At 49.4% G+C, this 16,578-nt stretch overlaps 2 protein-coding genes across 6 annotated transcripts in view; one reads left to right on the forward strand and one right to left on the reverse strand.

Moving 5' to 3' along the window:
• The window catches only part of LOC134410619 (lipid transferase CIDEC-like), a 103,717-nt gene extending 102,823 nt beyond the window's left edge, over positions 1–894 (forward strand). The window contains exon 6 of the transcript XR_010026282.1: positions 883–894. The gene's annotated coding sequence lies outside the window, so the exon portion shown is untranslated. The remainder of the gene's footprint in view (positions 1–882) is intronic.
• NF2 (NF2, moesin-ezrin-radixin like (MERLIN) tumor suppressor) overlaps positions 1–16,578 on the reverse strand; it is a 114,692-nt gene that overhangs the window by 32,091 nt on the left and 66,023 nt on the right. For 3 of the 5 annotated variants that reach the window (XM_063143976.1, XM_063143978.1, XM_063143979.1), the window contains exons 13-15: positions 11,813–11,918; positions 3,690–3,820; positions 2,580–2,739 (exon numbers count right to left, since the gene is read on the reverse strand). In XM_063143976.1, coding sequence (XP_063000046.1) covers positions 2,580–2,739; positions 3,690–3,820; positions 11,813–11,918 — 397 coding nt within the window. The remainder of the gene's footprint in view (positions 1–2,579; positions 2,740–3,689; positions 3,821–11,812; positions 11,919–16,578) is intronic. The other 2 variants (XM_063143977.1, XM_063143981.1) reach the window with 1 other exon arrangement.

The raw sequence follows: 16,578 nt of genomic DNA on the forward strand, positions 1-16,578 counted from the left end.
CAACCCAGAGGACCTTTACTTCTGTCGCCCCCACACCCAGACTGTGGAACGGCCTGCCGGAGGAGGTTCGTCAACTTAACTCTCTCTCTCCGAGTTTAAGACAGCTATGAAGGCTAGCCCCTTCTGCCAGGCCTACCCAGATGAATTTTAAACCAAGAATTTTTAAGATGTCTTGATTGTTATTTTATTTATTTATTTATTTATTTAGAATATTTATATACCACTCCCCATTGAAAAATTTCGGAGCGGTGTACAAGGTAAAATGAAAATAAAAACAAAATAAAGCAGTTAAACATTTAAAAGAAGCAAAAACAGATTCAAGGCTGCATATTAAGGGAAGGCCTTCTTGGAATAAAGATGTTTTCAGGAGGCGCCGAATGGAGTACAAGGTTGGCGCCTGCCTGACCTCCAGAGGCAGGGGATTCCACAGGAGGGGGGCCACCACGCTGAAGGCTCTTCCCCTGGTGGATTCCAACCGGAGGATGGATCTATGTGGAACCACCAGGAGCAGGCCCTCGGATGACCGAGGCAGGTTGGTAAGGCAGAAGGCACTCTCTCAATATCAGTTTTGATATTGCATTGGTTTCATATGCTCTTTTAATTAATTTGATGTATTTGATTTATATTGTATTGTTGTAATAATGTTGTTCCCCACCTCAATCCTAAGGGAGAGGCGAGTAAGGAAGATGATGATGATGATGATGACTATTTCAGTTTTCCCTGAAACTGACACGATTCCCTTGCTCCTGGGCTCCATGCTCAGTTCTCACTCGGTTAGATTTGCAGACAGGGTGTGTGTGTGTGTGTGTGTGTTTGTGTGGAAACTATCCCTTTTGGTACTTCTTAAAATACAATGTTTTTTGTTCTTCTGCAACCCTCAAGGTCCTCCTGAGCATGGCGATATTTCCTGTCTTCTCAGTGGCTCCATGTTGGCTCAATTTCCATCAACACGGAGTCCACTGTTGACGTGAGGGAACGCCGGCAGCGTTCCGTCCAGGCCCACTCCTCCAACTTTCGCTCACACTCTCAAATGTCCGAACCACAGAACCCAGGATGAAGCTACGAAGACAGGAGCAGGTCCCGGGGCTGGGGTCACTGGGGCAGGGAACAGTTTATCTCACTGGTGTCTCAAGGGCTCCCCTTTGCGTGGCTAAACAGAGGTTCTCCTGTCCTGGGAGAAAAAAACTAATTTCTGTACTTGGTGGCAGCAGCTACAGTAAGAGCGAAATCTGCCCATTAACAGGAGGTGTAGAGTTTTGGTCACCACACCTAAAAAAATGGTATTATAAAGCTGAAAAAAGGCAGAAATGGGCAACTAAAATGATTAAGGGGCTGGAGCATCTCCCCTAGGAGGGAAGGTTACATCAACTGGAATTGTTTAGCTTGGAAAGAAGGAGGCTAAGGGGAGACATGATAGAGGTGTACAATATTATGCATGTTGTGGACAATGTGGATAGGGGGACATTTTTTCCCCTCTCTCAAAATACTAGAATCCGGGGTCATCCCATGAAGCTGACAGGACAAATAAAAGGACTTCTTCACACAGCGCAAAGGTAAACTATGGAACTCACTGCCACAAGATGTAGTGATGGCCACCCATTTGGATGGCTTTAAAAGGGGGTTGGATAAGTTCCTGGAGGAGAAAGCGATCAGTGGCTGGTTATGTGGCCAATGGTTATGTGCTATCTCCAATATCCGAGGCAGTAAGCCCGGGGAAAATGGGTGGCAGGGTGCTGTTGCACCATGTCTTTCCTTGTTCTTGGTCCCTGATCGACAGCTCATTGGCCACTGTAAGTGAGATCTGACATGATAGTAAGCAGGCTTAATGGTGACCTGGGACAGCCTCACTGACTCATCAGAGGCGTTTAATCTAGTGTGGCAATTAGCAAGTGTTCGCCTGGAACTGGGGATGGTGCTTCCTCGCCCCCGTCGCTGGCAGGGAACTTGGGGATTTTTTTTTTTGCAAGAGCTGAAATCTAAGCCGGCGTGTCGCACGTTCGCTCTAGGCTGCCAAAAGGAAAACAACAGCCCCGTGCTTGCACGAGCCACCTTGACTCTCTCTCTAGGCCTCGAGAAATAGACCCTTCCTCCCCCCCATGTGTAGTTTTTGGGCAAGAAATTGCCGGTTGCAGCTTTCTCTGTGTATTCCTAAGGAGGAAGATGTGGCGATGACCACCAATGTGGGTGGCTTTAAAAGGAGGTTGGATAAATTCCTGGAGGAGGCGGCTATCCATGGCTACTAGCCCTGTTGGCTATGTGCTACCTCCAGTATCTGAGGCAGTAAGCCTGTGTGCACCAGTTGCTGGGGAACATGGGTGGGAGGGTGCTGTTGCACCATGTCCTGCTTTGTTGGTCCCGGGCCGACAGCTGGTTGGCCACTGTGTGAACAGAGGGCTGCTAACCGTTTAAAAGCAAGCCGTGCTAGCGGGTATCCCTCGCTCCCAGGGTTTCTAAAACAACGGTGCCACTGCCAAAGATCTCCCTGCACAAGGCAGCCTAAATAGACTACGGCTACAATTTCGCAAGCCCATTCAATTCCATTTTGCAAAGCACTGCACGAGGGCAAAGGCTCCCGATACCTTCTTCATGGTGTTGTGCTTGCTACTGCCCCGGTCGCTGTTCTCATTGTGCAAGATATCCATCGCCGTCTCCCGCTCCTTCATCTTCAGAGCCTCGATTTCGGTTTTCAGCTCATTCAGCTGCTCCTGAAGGTGCTTGCTCTTTTCCATGTACTCTACCCTGAGAACACACACGACACCCAAAGAAGTCTGCCGTTAGCTTGGGAAACCAAAGCGGTTTTGCAGTCGCAGCTAGAATGGGCGATGGGCTTCCTATTTAATTATCCCTCCAGCACGGCCTGGAGGATGAAATCGATGGCAATGCTTTGAAACCGCGCCAGAAATATTCACTAAAGCGTCTCTTCTGCTCCCCTCCCCACCCCACCCACCCCAGTTTGCAATATCGTAGGGCTGAGGCAGGTCAAATGTCGCCGCGTCTTAACTTTCCCACACACCAAGACGCCGGATCTACAAATCGGAAGCCCGGGACGTACAAGGGAGCTGCGTGCACAGACTGACGTCGACAAGCAGGCTTCAGTCATGCCCTCATCGCTACTATACATGTTAATTAATTTTAGAAGAGGCAACACAACAAGGCAAGGACAATCCACTACAAAAGCAGCACTTGCGATTTCCACGGTAATCAATGCTAATTGCATCCAAGCCATAAAGCAGAGGTGGGGAACCTCTTTTAGCTCGAGGGCCGAATTAAGTTCCAGAGAGGCTCTTGGGGGGGGGGGGAGTCCCAGGGGTGGGCAGGGCTACAAAGAACACCAGTGTTTTGTAGCTGAAATTCTAATCCTTTAGCGGGGTGGGGAGAGAAACTGCATAAAAGCTGGGAAATCAGCAATCAGAGGTTGGGGGAAACGGGGTGGGGGAAGGGTTGTCTAGGGAACCCAGAGGATTGGACTGCGACCCCAGGAGGGTCGGATCTGGCTTGAGGTTGCCCCCGTTCCTGCCATAGGGCTTTGAATCAGGATGCCAGTCCCTTGGCTGCTATGAAAGCCCCTTCTGGCCAGGCCTTTGCTATCAGGCTAAATGCCACAGTGCAACAGAGGCGGCCTTCTGGGTTGCTACCAAGCAGGGCCAAGAGCCGAAGCGTTCGCGCTACACAAGTACAGGGCGACGCACTTCTCTTTCTCTATCTCCATGGACAGCCTCTTCATGTCGGTATCCTTGAAGTCAAAGGACAGGCTTTCGCTGATGAGGCTGAAGGTCGGCAAATCGGCAGGCAGCGCGGCTGTGCTGGAGTTCATGGGCTGCTGAAGACAAAGCAGAGATTAATCACCGGGGCAGGGGAACAACAGCTGCCTGCCCCACACGCTTAACAAGACAGATGACTGGCAGAGGCTTGCAGGCCTCTCAAAGGCCCTAGCACCATCAGAAACTGGCTATGTTCATAGAAACACAGAATGGTTGAGCTGCAAGGAGCCTATCAGGCCATGGAGTCCAACCCCCTGCTCAATGCAGGAATCCACCTTAAAGCCTGCCTGACAGATGGCTATCCAGCTGCTCCTTGAAGGCCTCTAGGGTGGGGGAGCCCACGACCTCCCTAGGTAACTGATTCCATTGTCGTACTGCTCTAACAGTCAGGACGTTTTTCCTGATGTCCAGCCGGAATCCGGCTTCCTGTAACTTGAGCCCATGATTCCGTGTCCTGCACTCTGGGAGGATGGAGAAGAGATCCTGATGCACCCAATGAGACCTTGCATCTCATTTGGCGCTGATAAGAAAGCATCTAACCAGCTGTAACCACTTACCCTGCATGTGCGCATTTAACCACTAAACCTTAGGAGAGGCATTGCAGGCTTTTAGAATGGGGTGAGGGCGAGGGGAGGAACCACACAAACGCCAGGAACCCACCAAACCATTGGTGGCTGAGGGAAAGGGTGTGGAGAGGGGGCGTAGAAAGGGGCATGGCCATCTGAGGCCAGGCGGGCCAGATTTGGCCCCTGGGCCTCAGGTTCCCCACCCCTGCGTTAAATGGTCAGTTGTTGCTGGTGAACAGCCAGTTTAGGTTGGGGTCTGTGTGTAAGTGTGGAAAGGCCCCTCACACCAGGCGTGGGAAAGAGTTAAGGATGGGTTCTAGAGCAATTGATGATCCACTGGAATTATTTAAGCTGGAAGCTGCAGGGGACAACAAGCAGTGTTGTGATGCCGTCTCCTTCCTGGCGTGTCGTCAGCAACGCCTGGATATGAGTCTAGCTTTGTCAATCTGTTTCTTTACATCACCAGCTGATTAATGTAGATCTAAGGACATCTGACGTTAAGTGTAGAAAATGACATGGTTTCCTAGGCTTTCTTAAGTGTAGGAAGTAAGAGTAATCAGGGTTTCCCCCTGGAACATTGGGGGCTGCCACAACCCAAGACAGGATGTTGTGAAGGATAGGCGTTGGAAGAAAGGAAAAGAACCTCTCGTGCAACCACTGAGTCATTACTGGCTCTTGGAGGGACGCCAGCTTTCGCTGACGTTTCCTTGGCAGGCCTTATGGCGGGGTGGTTTGCCGTTGCCTTCCCCGGCCGTGATTACCTTTCCCCCAGCTAACTGGTTACTCATTTTACTGACCTTGGGAGGATGGAAGGCTGAGTCGACCCGAGGCAGCTGCCTGAAACCAGCTTCCGCTGGGATCGAACTCAGGCCGTGGGGAGAGTTTCAGCTGCAGAAACTGCTGCTTTACCACTCTGCGCCACACGAGGCTTCAGGATAGGCGTTGCACCCATATCATTTTTGTAGCACAAGTCTGCATTGATTTTGCTTGCTCTGAGATCCCAGTTGCCACGTTCGAGGTTGGGAAGGAATCCTGAGACTGGCTAGTGACGTTTGGGGGAGGCTGGGGGCGGGGGCCTTCATATCTGTCATGTATGCTGTAGGGTGGATTCCTGCATTGAGCAGGGGATTGGACTCGATGGCCTTTTAGGCCCCTTCCAACTCTACTATTCTATGATTCTATATGTCACTTGTAACTTAGCTCGCTTGCTTCAATCGCTTGGAGCTATTTTGCTCTGCCAATGCCTTCGGCAAGGCACACAGTGGTTATGAGTTGCGTAGGCAGAAGAAGTGGAAGAAGAAGATTGGAGGATGGAGGATTCTGGGCTTGCGCAAGCTGGCCTTTCAATCCTTCCAATTCCACAAATCCCTGAATGTGGCGTTTATTCAGAAACAGGGAGGTGCAAAGGAACCCCTACACTAGAAATTGGTCAGCACAGCCGAGCTGATAACCATTACTCTTCCGGACAGCAGATGTCAAAGCAAAAGTGCTTCAGACTAAATGGATTCTACAACTCACTTGAAAAGCACCGGCTTCAAAAAGCACCACCAAGCACTATCTTTCAGAACACAGAACGACGAGCAAGGTGTGCCAAAGCTTCGAACGGGACTTCTTGCACCAATACAAAACGCTGTTCATTCATTGAATCATTGGGCTTCCCTCGCTTCATCTGTGTGCTACAGCTTTAGCTCTGCATCGTTAGAAATTATAGCTAAATTTCTAAGGATAATTTCCAATAAAGCCGTAAATAAAAACACCCCATTTTATTGGAAGCGCAAAGAAGGTTGAAGTGAGGTACATTAGCGCCTCTCTGATGGAAGAACAAAGGGAAGATTTAATTGCCAGTAAGCTCCCCACCCTTGTCCTCCAAGCAGCAGCCTGGTTCACCAATTAATAAGTAAACTTACTCCGAGATGAGTACGCTCAACGAGAAGTGTGCCACGCTTTCAGAGTGAGTGTAAATGCAGTAGAGCATGTTTTTAACCTGTTGGTTGTTTTATTACGGTTTTAATTTTTGTGAACTGCCCAGAGAGCTTCGGCTATTGGGCGGTATAAAACTGTAATAAATAAATAAATAAATAAATAAGATAAATTTCTGGAGATTTAAACAGGGCATAAAAGAAGAGAGCTGAACCATAAGGAAGGCTGAGCGAAGGAAGATAGATGCTTTTGAACTGGGGTGTTGGAGGGAAATTCTGAGAGTGCCGTGGACTGCAAGAAGATCAAACCAGTCCATACTCCAGGAAATAAAGCCAGGCTGCTCACTTGAGAGAATGGTATTAAAGGCAAAACTGAAGTACTTTGGCCACATAATGAGAAGACAGGATACCCTGGAGAAGAGGCTGATGCTAGGGAAAGTGGAAGGCAAAAGGAAGAGGGGCCGACCAAGGGCAAGATGGAGGGATGATATTCTGGAGGTGACGGACTCGACCTTGGGAGAGCTAGGGGTGGCAACGGCCGACAGAAAGCTCTGGCGTGGGCTGGTCCATGAAGTCACGAAGAGTCGGAAGCGACTGAATGAATAAACAACAACAAAAGAAGATCCTGGGGAGAAGGCAGCAGTGGGCCGTGTAACGGGGGGAAACGTTCTCTTCTGGAACAATCCTGGGATTGTTGCAGCTGGAGGAGTGGAGCAAAACAGCCATTCTACAGTTCTCCTCTTAATTACACTTCAGTTCCAGGGGCAAAAATATACTTGCAGTGTCTGCTGATTAGCAATGAAAGCACCGAGTGCATGCACGATCAGAAAACTCTGCTTTGTTTAGTAGCTTTCCATCAAGAAGTGGCTAAACTCATGTGTCCCAGCAGCCTTCCAAACCAGGATTCCTCCAACTCCAGGAGATGAAGCATAGCAGGGTGGGCCGCAGGTCCCTGCTTCAAATCTCACCTTGGCAATGGAAAAATCTCACCTACGGCCAAACAATTCCCACTCATCCCCTCCGACTAGTTCAATGCAATAGCATTTTCAAACTGCACTTCAAGGGTTCAAAGGGTTCTTGTCTCAGTCATCTTTACAACAAACCTGTGAAGTAGTTCTGTATTATCCCCATGTTACAGGTAAGGGAGAGGGCTGTTGTGGCACCCCTTGGAGGCCCGACTGGCGCCAACGCTGAATTTATTCCAGCGCCTAGTGAAAACATGGCTTTTTAACAAAGCTTTTAATGGCTGAATTCACTAGGCACTCCGCAGGAAGATACATATGGTTTTATCGCAATTGGCTTTCAAAAACAACAACCTGAAAACTCATTTGTTCCAGTCTGCATTTGGTGCTAAAAATAATAATTAGATGCTTCTACTATACAGAAACACGCACATGCACACTTCTGCTTCCGTCTCTGTGTGAGTCTCTCTGTCTGTGTGTCTATGTTTTATTTTAATTGTATGCTCATTTGTAGTATTTTAAGCTGCCTTCCGAGGCCAGCACACCCTGAAAGGCAGGTTAAAAATCCCATAAACATAATAATGGCACAAGTGAGATAAAAATCCCATAATCATAACAATGGCACAAGTGAGATTTAATCCAGGGGCTTCCTGGCTCACCCCACACTTTCAGCCATAATATTGCACTACCTTTCGTGACGTGGTAACACTACCCTACAGAGTTGTTTTAAGGATTTTGGAGATGAACACACAAGCTGTTAAAGGGGCCAACAAATACTATTATTACTCTCATCCTAAAAATGTCTTTAGACTCTACGGTTTGGAGACCAGCCCTGCACCGTGTTTCACGGTTATAGAAGGATAGAATAGTAGAGTTGGAAGGGGCCTATAAGGCCATCGAGTCCAACCCCCTGCTCAGTGCAAGAATCCATTGTTCCATGTCCGGCACTCTGGGATGATGGAGAAGAGATCCTGGCCCTCCTCTGTGTGACAACCTTTCAAGTCCTTGAAGAGTGCTCTCATGTCTCCCCTCAATCTTCTCTTCTCCAGGCTAAACATGCCCAGTTCTTTAAGTCTCTCTTCATAGGGCTTTGTTGTCTCCAGACCCCATAAAAACCAACCAGTTTATAGGACATCCTTAAGACATCCAGCCATTCTCCTGGCTTTTCCTCACGTCAGGCTGGAGCATTTAGTCTCTAAACAACCATTTCTATGGAGTGACAGAAAGGACCCAAGGAAGCTGGTCAGGGAACCCAAACGCTGGCACCAAACCTGCTTTATCTCTGGCAGTTAGCAAAGGGAAAAGACAGGCAGAGAGCATTTGTTCCAAAGGCTTCTCCTACAAAGCACACCAGCTAGTGCTCAACTCTGGGGGGCCTCTGGCTAGAAATGGCAGGCTCGTTTCAGCACCACCAGTCAATGCTCTTAAAAGCTTCTGAACATTTGCAGGGAGCCCCTCAGGGAATCCAGAAGAAAAGCCATTAAATTCAAGCCACCATTGTTCTGCTTGTTTAAACGCTCACTCAGGGTGATGCAGTACGGAAGACAAACTGTGATGGCAAGAGAGACTTGGAAAGGGCTGTAAAAACCAACCTGTTTATAGGGGCTTATTTGTGAAGGCACAACTCAGCTCGCACACCCCTCTCCCTGAAAAAAGGAGCCAGCCTTTTAATCCGAAGGAAAACACAAGCACATGCACACGTGCGCGCGCACGCACACACCAGCTGAGAAGGATGGGAGGTGTAGTCCCACACATCGGGAGGGTGCCAGGATGGGGGAAGATGGACTGTATCTTGCTGTCCCTGACCCCTACTATATTTCCAGGTCCAGAAGAAGAAGGCAACAATTGGGGATTTCCATGGGGATTATTATTTATATAGCACCATCAGTGTACATGGTGCTATACAGAGTAAAACAGTAAATAGCAAGACCCTGCCGCATAGGCTTACAATCTAATAAAATCATAGTAAAACAATAAGGAGGGGAAGAGAATGCAAACAGGCACAGGGTAGGGTAAGACCCTCATGTACTCAGTCCTAATATATGCTACTCTGTAACACAGAAACCTGTGTGTCTGTGGTCCATCTAGCTCAGTACTGTCGACACTGACTGGCAGCAGCGGCTCTCCAGGGATTCAGCCAGGAATTTTTCCTAGCCCTACCTGATGATATCAGGGTACAAACCTGGGCCCTTCTGTGTGCTGAACAGGGCCTCCACCACTGAGCATGGCCTTTCCACATCCCCGGCCTTCTCTCTCCTCGCTCATCCATCCACAACATGTCCCCCATTGCCCCCTTTTAATCTGTTTCTCCAAATCTCCTTCTCCGCCTGTGTTTTCCCAGTTCCGGCTATTCCATCTTGAGAGGCTCCCTGTCTTTCCCCTCTGAAACTCCATCAATACACAAGAAAAGTCTCCTCGGGAGGAGTTGTAGCTTAGCGGTAGAGCACGTGCTTTGCGTGCAAAAGGTCCCAGGCTCAAAAGCCAGCACCTCTGGGTAGGGCCAGAAAAACACCTGCCTCCCTGAAACCCTGGAGAGCCACTGCCAGTCAGTGTCATCAATACTGGGCTTAGATGCACCAATGGTCTGACTTAGATGCACCAATGGTCTGTATAGGGCAGTTTCCTATGTTCCTCACTTTGCTGCCCCACTCCTCACCACCTTCCCCAACTTCAACTGTGGCCCTTTTAGAACGGGGATGATTGTCTATCCTGCCAGTGTTGCTATCCAGTAAGACTATTTACACCAGTTGCTGGGGAACATGGGTGGGAGGGTGCTGTTGCACTGGTGTCCTGCTTGTGGGTCCCTGACCGACAGCTGGTTGGCCACTGTGTCAACAAAGTGCTGGATTAGATGGACCCAAGGTCTGACCCAGCAGGGCTCTTCTGATGTTCACCTTCAAAAGGATACTTATTTAGATATCTGGTCCACCTTTTTGAACCCTACATCACTAGGATCATAGAATAGTAGAGCTGGAAGGGGCCTATAAGACCATTGAGTCCTACACCTATATTTACTACCTATAGACCAGTTGCTGGGGAACATGGGCGGGAGGGTGCTGGCGCACTCATGTCCTGCTTGTGATTTTCCTGTGAGCAGCTGCCGGGCCGCTGTGTGCACAGAATGCTAGACTAGCTGGACCTTGGTCCGATCCAGCAGGGCACTTCTGATGTTCTTAAGGTGTGAATCTCCCAACCCTCCGTGCTTACGGTCTCCACCTCAAATCCTGGAACGGTGCGCGCAATGAGCAAAACAGAAGAAGTGGACAAGGCAACTGCAGAGAGTAACAGGAAATCTCATCGCTGCTCCGTGATGCCGAGTTCTATCGTTTAATAAACGCAGCCATTTAACAAGCCACAGCCTTTCACTCCCCTTAAAAATCCATTGCCTTCCAGTTTAAATTGAGGTCTCGTAATTTTTCTACTACTAAGAGGACGATAAAGGGATTTAAGGAGTCAAGCACCTGCTAAAAGCTCCAGGAACAGATGCCTACATTTCACTAGCTCAAAACAGACTGATTACTCTCACAAAGCACACAGCAGGGTAGCCCTGTAAGAACCCCCAAGGTTAGGAAGAAGCAGTGGTGCTCCGCTTGCATTTTTTAAAGGGTTTTTTTTTCCAAACCTTTGCTGTGTAACTTGGACAAACAGAAGCCGAAGCCAAATCCCTGAAAATCGAGGCTTTCGTTTTGAAGACGGGGGAGAGTTTCTAGACCTCATGGTAGGAGCAAGACGTGGTGGCAACTTCTGCTAAAAGCCTTAGAAATGCTTGGCATTCAAAGGACGTCTAAGCTGAGCACGGAGATCTCATACTTTCCCATGTCTCCATCTCCCTCGCGTTGCAGGTGTATTTCTCCCGGGACTCTTAAAAAAACCCGTCCCACCTGAGAAAATTGATGCAACTTTGGCCAATTTTCATAACCTCCAAACGTAGCATTCAGGAATTGGGATTGTAGAGTTCGGTGACTTTGGCACAGACTGCCAGGGGTGAGCACTATAGAATCATAGAATAGTTGAGTTGGAAGGGGTCTCCGAGGCCATCAAGTCCAACCAACTGCTCAATGCTGGAATCCACCTTAAAGCATATCTGAAAGACGGCTGTCCAGCTGCCTCTTGAATGCCTCTAGGGTAGGAGAGCCAATGACCTCCCTAGGTCATTGGTTCCATTGTCATACTGCTCTAACAGTCAGGAAGTTTTTCCTGATGTCCAGCCAGAATCTGGCTCCCAGTAACTTGAGCCCATTATTCTGTATCCTACAGTCTGGGAGGATCGAGAAGAGATCCTGGCACTCCTCTATGTGTGACAACTTTTCAAGTCCTTGAAGAGTGCTCTCATGTCTCCGCTCAGTCTTCTCTTCTCCAAACTAAACATGCCCAGTTCTTTCAGTCTCTCCTCATAGGGCTTTGTTTCCAGAGCCCTGATCATCCTCATTGCCCTCCTCTGAACCTCCTCCAGTTCGTCTGCATCCTTCTTGAAGTGTGGTGCCCAGAACTGGACACAGTACTCAAGATGAGGCCTAACCAGGGCCAAATAGAGGGGAACCAGTACCGGAAAATTGCAGAGGGAAGGAAGAGAGAATGATGCAATAGTACAGAGTCATCCTTACTGTGTAAGATGACTTGCTGGTAATTTCCAAGAGTTTCTGCTTGGCTCTCCGTTCAGAGTCACGGGCTTCCTGCAGGTCCTGCTTGAGCTGATCCGCCTCCTTTGCCCTAGAAGCAACAACACAAGACAGGAGTCAAGGCCAAGAGCTGGGCCAAGATGGCATTATTATCATCATAATAATAATGACTGCAGAGGCCACCAGAGAGGGAGGAAGCAGTAGCCAGGCACCTCTCCACCGTGCCTGGATCCAGCTCCAGCTGAGAGCCCCCTCCCTCCTGCTACCAACTGTCTCTGCAGAGGCCACCAGTGAGGGAGGAAGCAGCAGCCAGGCACCTCTCCACCGTGCCTGGGTCCAGCTCCAGCTGAGAGCCCCCTCCCTCCTGCTACCAACTGTCTCTGCAGAGGCCACCAGTGAGGGAGGAAGCAGCAGCCAGGCACCTCTCCACCGAGCCTGGGTCCAGCTCCAGCTGAGAGCCCCCTCCCTCCTGCTGTCAACTGTCTCTGCAGAGGCCACCAGAGAGGGAGGAAGCAGCAGCCAGGCACCTCTCCACCGTGCCTGGGTCCAGCTCCAGCTCAGAGCCCCCTCCCTCCTGCTACCAACTGTCTCTGCAGAGGCCACCAGTGAGGGAGGAAGCAGCAGCCAGGCACCTCTCCACCGTGCCTGGGTCCAGCTCCAGCTGAGAGCCCCCTCCCTCCTGCTGTCAACTGTCTCTGCAGAGGCCACCAGAGAGGGAGGAAGCAGCAGCCAGGCACCTCTCCACCGTGCCTGGGTCCAGCTCCAGCTCAGAGCCCCCTCCCTCCTGCTACCAACTGTCTCTGCAGAGGCCACCAGTGAGGGAGGAAGCAGCAGCCAGGCACCTCTCCACCGAGCCTGGGTCCAGCTCCAGCTGAGAGCCCCCTCCCTCCTGCTGTCAACTGTCTCTGCAGAGGCCACCAGAGAGGGAGGAAGCAGCAGCCAGGCACCTCTCCACCGTGCCTGGGTCCAGCTCCAGCTCAGAGCCCCCTCCCTCCTGCTACCAACTGTCTCTGCAGAGGCCACCAGAGAGGGAGGAAGCAGCAGCCAGGCACCTCTCCACCATGCCTGGGTCCAGCTCCAGCTGAGAGCCCCCTCCCTCCTGCTGTCAACTGTCACTGCTGAACTTTCCAACTAAGATTGTAGTGCCTGAATTTGCTTTCCTTTCCTCCCTCCCAATCCCCTTTCCTTTTGTGTCATGTCTTTTAGATTGTAAGCCTGTGGGTAGGGACTGTCAAGAAATACTTTTGTAAGCCGCCGTGAGAGCCTTTTTTGGCTGAATGGCAGCATAAAAATCCTTAAATAAATAAATAAATAATCATCATCATCATCATCATCATCATCTATATACCACCCCATAGCTGAAGTTTTCTGTGCGGTTTACAAAGATTAAAAACAGTGAACATTAAAAACAAATATACAAAATTTAAAACCTTAAAAAGCATAACAGGCAATATCCATTTAAAACAACTATTCTGGGTTCAGTTAAGAAAAAACTCAGCATATGCTGTTAAATGCCTGGGAGAAAAGAAAAGTCTTGACCTGGCGCCGAAAAGATAACAATGTTGGTGCCAGGCGAGCCCCGTCAGGGAGATCACTCCAGCATTGGGGGGCCACCACTGAGAAGGCCCTCTCCCTTGTTGCCATCCTCCAAGTTTCTCTTGGAGTAGGCACCCGGAGGAGGACCTTAGATGTTGAGCATAGGGTACGGGTGGGTTCGTGTCGGGAGAGGCGTTCCGTTAGGTATTGTGGTCCCAAGCCATGTAAGGCTTTATAGGTCAAAACCAGCACCTTGAATTGGGCTCGGAAACATACAGGCAGCCAATGCAAGTGGACCAGAATCAGTCTTATATGTTCAAACCTTTTGGTTCCAGTTATCAATCTGGCCGCTGCATTTTGCACAAGCTGCAGCTTCCGAACCGTCTTTAAAGGAAGCCTCGTGTAGAGCGCATTGCAGTAATCTAACTTGGAGGTTACCAGAGCATGGACAACTGAACATACTTTGAATGTTTTTAATCTTTTGTGAACCGCCCAGAGAGCTCCGGCTATTGGGCGGTATAGAAATGTAATAAATTAATTAATAAATAAATAAATAAGCCAGGTGATCCCTGTCCAGATAGGAGCGTAGCTGGGCTACCAACCGAAGCTGGTAGAAGGCACTCCGTGCCACCGAAGCCACCTGGGCCTCAAGTGACAGAGATGGTTCTAGGAGAACCCCCAAGCTACGAACCTGCTCCTTCAGGGGGAGTGCAACCCCATCCAGAACAGGTTGAACACCCTCCATCCATGAATCCAGCGCTCTGCTCACTATGCCAGCGTCACACCTCTCTTTCCCCAAATCGCAGGAGCAGATTGACGGTTGTCCAGGGAAGGATGGACCCGGGGGGCGGAGTGGGGGGGAGAACATTGGGAGTTCTTCTTTTTAGTCCAAGGCAAGTTCTAAGAACACATTCTCTCCAGGAGCAGAAGCTTCTACCTTCTAAGTGTTACTCCAATGCTATTAAGAGCTGTTGGGTATCCCGTCCCCCGTGCAAGGAAAGAGCAAGCAGTACTTAATGAGGGGGGTCGAGGTTTCCAGAACGAATGACTACCCCCTTGGACTTGACAGGTCCTTCTGAAGCTTTCTGAGCAGCAAGTTACAGGGGGGAGGGGGTGGCAGTGGAGGAAGAGGAAAGTAGCAGTGAGTAAACCCCTTTTCCTGAAAAATATCTGGCACGGAGGCGCTTGGCAAGCGAAGCCCAGAAACAACAAATAAGTTGAAAGTCACCAAACGCAAGAAGACAGGAGCCCAAACACAGGAGGGAAAGGAGGGAAACGAGACAAAGAGCTCAGAACGGAATTAGCGCTATTGTTAATTTGCTCACTAATGAATGCAATTTATGACAAGAGCCCTTGGCAGCAGCCCTCCTATGCCCGGAGGATCGGGAAAGCGAAGGCCTGGCATAAAGCAGGAACCTCGTGATTTTGGGGAGGGGGGGCAGAAAGAGATCTGCAGCGAGATATTGGAAACGGGGGGGGGGGAGAGTAATGAATTCAGTTTAATATCTAGAGGCAGAAAACTTAATTAATGGCATCGCAATGCCTTGGAGGATACGGCGTGTGTTTCTTGAGCAGCTGAGAAATCAGCCAGTGCCCAAACTTAAAGGCTGGGCTCGATGGCACATCTTTCCACCGGAGCAAGCGGCCAAAGCGTGGGGCAAGAAGAGCCGGGGGTGGGGGGGTGTTGACAGCCAGCTGCCTGACCTATCTGAGGAACCCCATTCACTATTATTTATTTATTACATTTTTATACCACCCAATAGCCGAAGATCTCTGGGCGGTTCACAAAAATTAAAACCATAATAAAACAACCAACTGTCTAAAAACACAAATACAGCATAAAAAGCACAACCAGGATAAAACCACGCAGCAGAAATTGATATAAGATTAAAATACAGAATTAGAACAGTAAAATTTAAATTTAAGCTAAAATTAAGTGTTAAAATACTGAGAGAACAAAAAGGTCTTCAGCTGGTGACGAAAGGAGTACAGTGTAGGCGCCAGGCGGACCTCTCTGGGGAGCTCATTCCACAACCGGGGTGCCACAGCGGAGAAAGCCCTGCTCCTAGTAGCCACCTGCCTCACTTCCTTTGGCAGGGGCTCACGGAGAAAGGCCCCTGTGGATGATCTTAACGTCCGAGCAGGTATATATGGGAGGAGGCGTGCCATCTATGATGAAACTCAAATAGTGCTTTCGAGGGTTCAAAGCGCTCCACAGACTTCATTTCTATCATCCTTACAACAGCCCTGTAAGGTAGGCCAGTGTTGCCGTTTTAAAGTATACTTTACTGTTATGCTTTTATAACTTTTTGGATAGAAGCTTAAAGAACACAACTTTGTGATCTTTTCCATTTCAAAACAACTTTTTAAAAAAACCCACAGCATTACTCATTCTCCAGCTTTGATCATCGGAGGAGTACCGCAATTTTATTCACTTCTACTCCCTGCGAAAGGCCCACGTGTTCCGACTGTCGCCAGAGGCAGGTGGCTTTCGTAATTTCAAAGGGGAGAACATCCCTGGGCGCAACCTGAAATCTGTCTTGCATCTAGCAAGCGCCAACCTAATTAAGTCTGCGGTACGTCCCCTTGCCCCCTCCATTCTGAAAGAATTTGCGGTTTTGTCGTCATGCCCTGAAGCGTCTTTCTCTCTTCCCCCCCAAAACCAGCGTAAATATTTGGGGAGTGTTATAAAAGGAGGCAGTGAAGTATTGACAGAACCAAAACCATCAGAGCCTGCTTCAGTTGCACCCCCCCCCCCCCAGGGCTAACATCTTCACCTTGTGGGGAAGAAGGAGCTGTTGGTTTGCCCCTCCATTGGGAGATGAGAGGACGGAGCAGGGCCTTCCCACCAGCCTAAACAGTCTCCTTAATTTCTTTTTATTTTCTCCCTCTTCCCTCCCCATCCCCTTTTCCTTGTGTGTCATGTCTTTTTTTAGAATGTAAGCCTCAAGGGTAGGGACTGTCTTCTTTATTGATACATTGTAAGCCGTTCCGAGAGCCTTTTGGCTGAGGTGCGGGATAAAAATACTCTAAATAAATAAATAAATAAATAAAAACGGAGGAGAGGCACCAGAGGTCAATAGCAGAGTCTGTGCTCCGCTTGAGGAAGTCCCAGGTTCAAACTCCTGCTGTCTCCAGGTAAGAAGCATCTCAGGTAGCAGGGCTGGGGAAGGCCTCAACTAGGCTACCCGGGAGAGCTGCTGCCGGAGAAGTCA

The sequence above is a fragment of the Elgaria multicarinata genome, chromosome 18 (assembly GCF_023053635.1).
Source record: "Elgaria multicarinata webbii isolate HBS135686 ecotype San Diego chromosome 18, rElgMul1.1.pri, whole genome shotgun sequence".
NCBI lineage: Eukaryota > Metazoa > Chordata > Lepidosauria > Squamata > Anguidae > Elgaria > Elgaria multicarinata.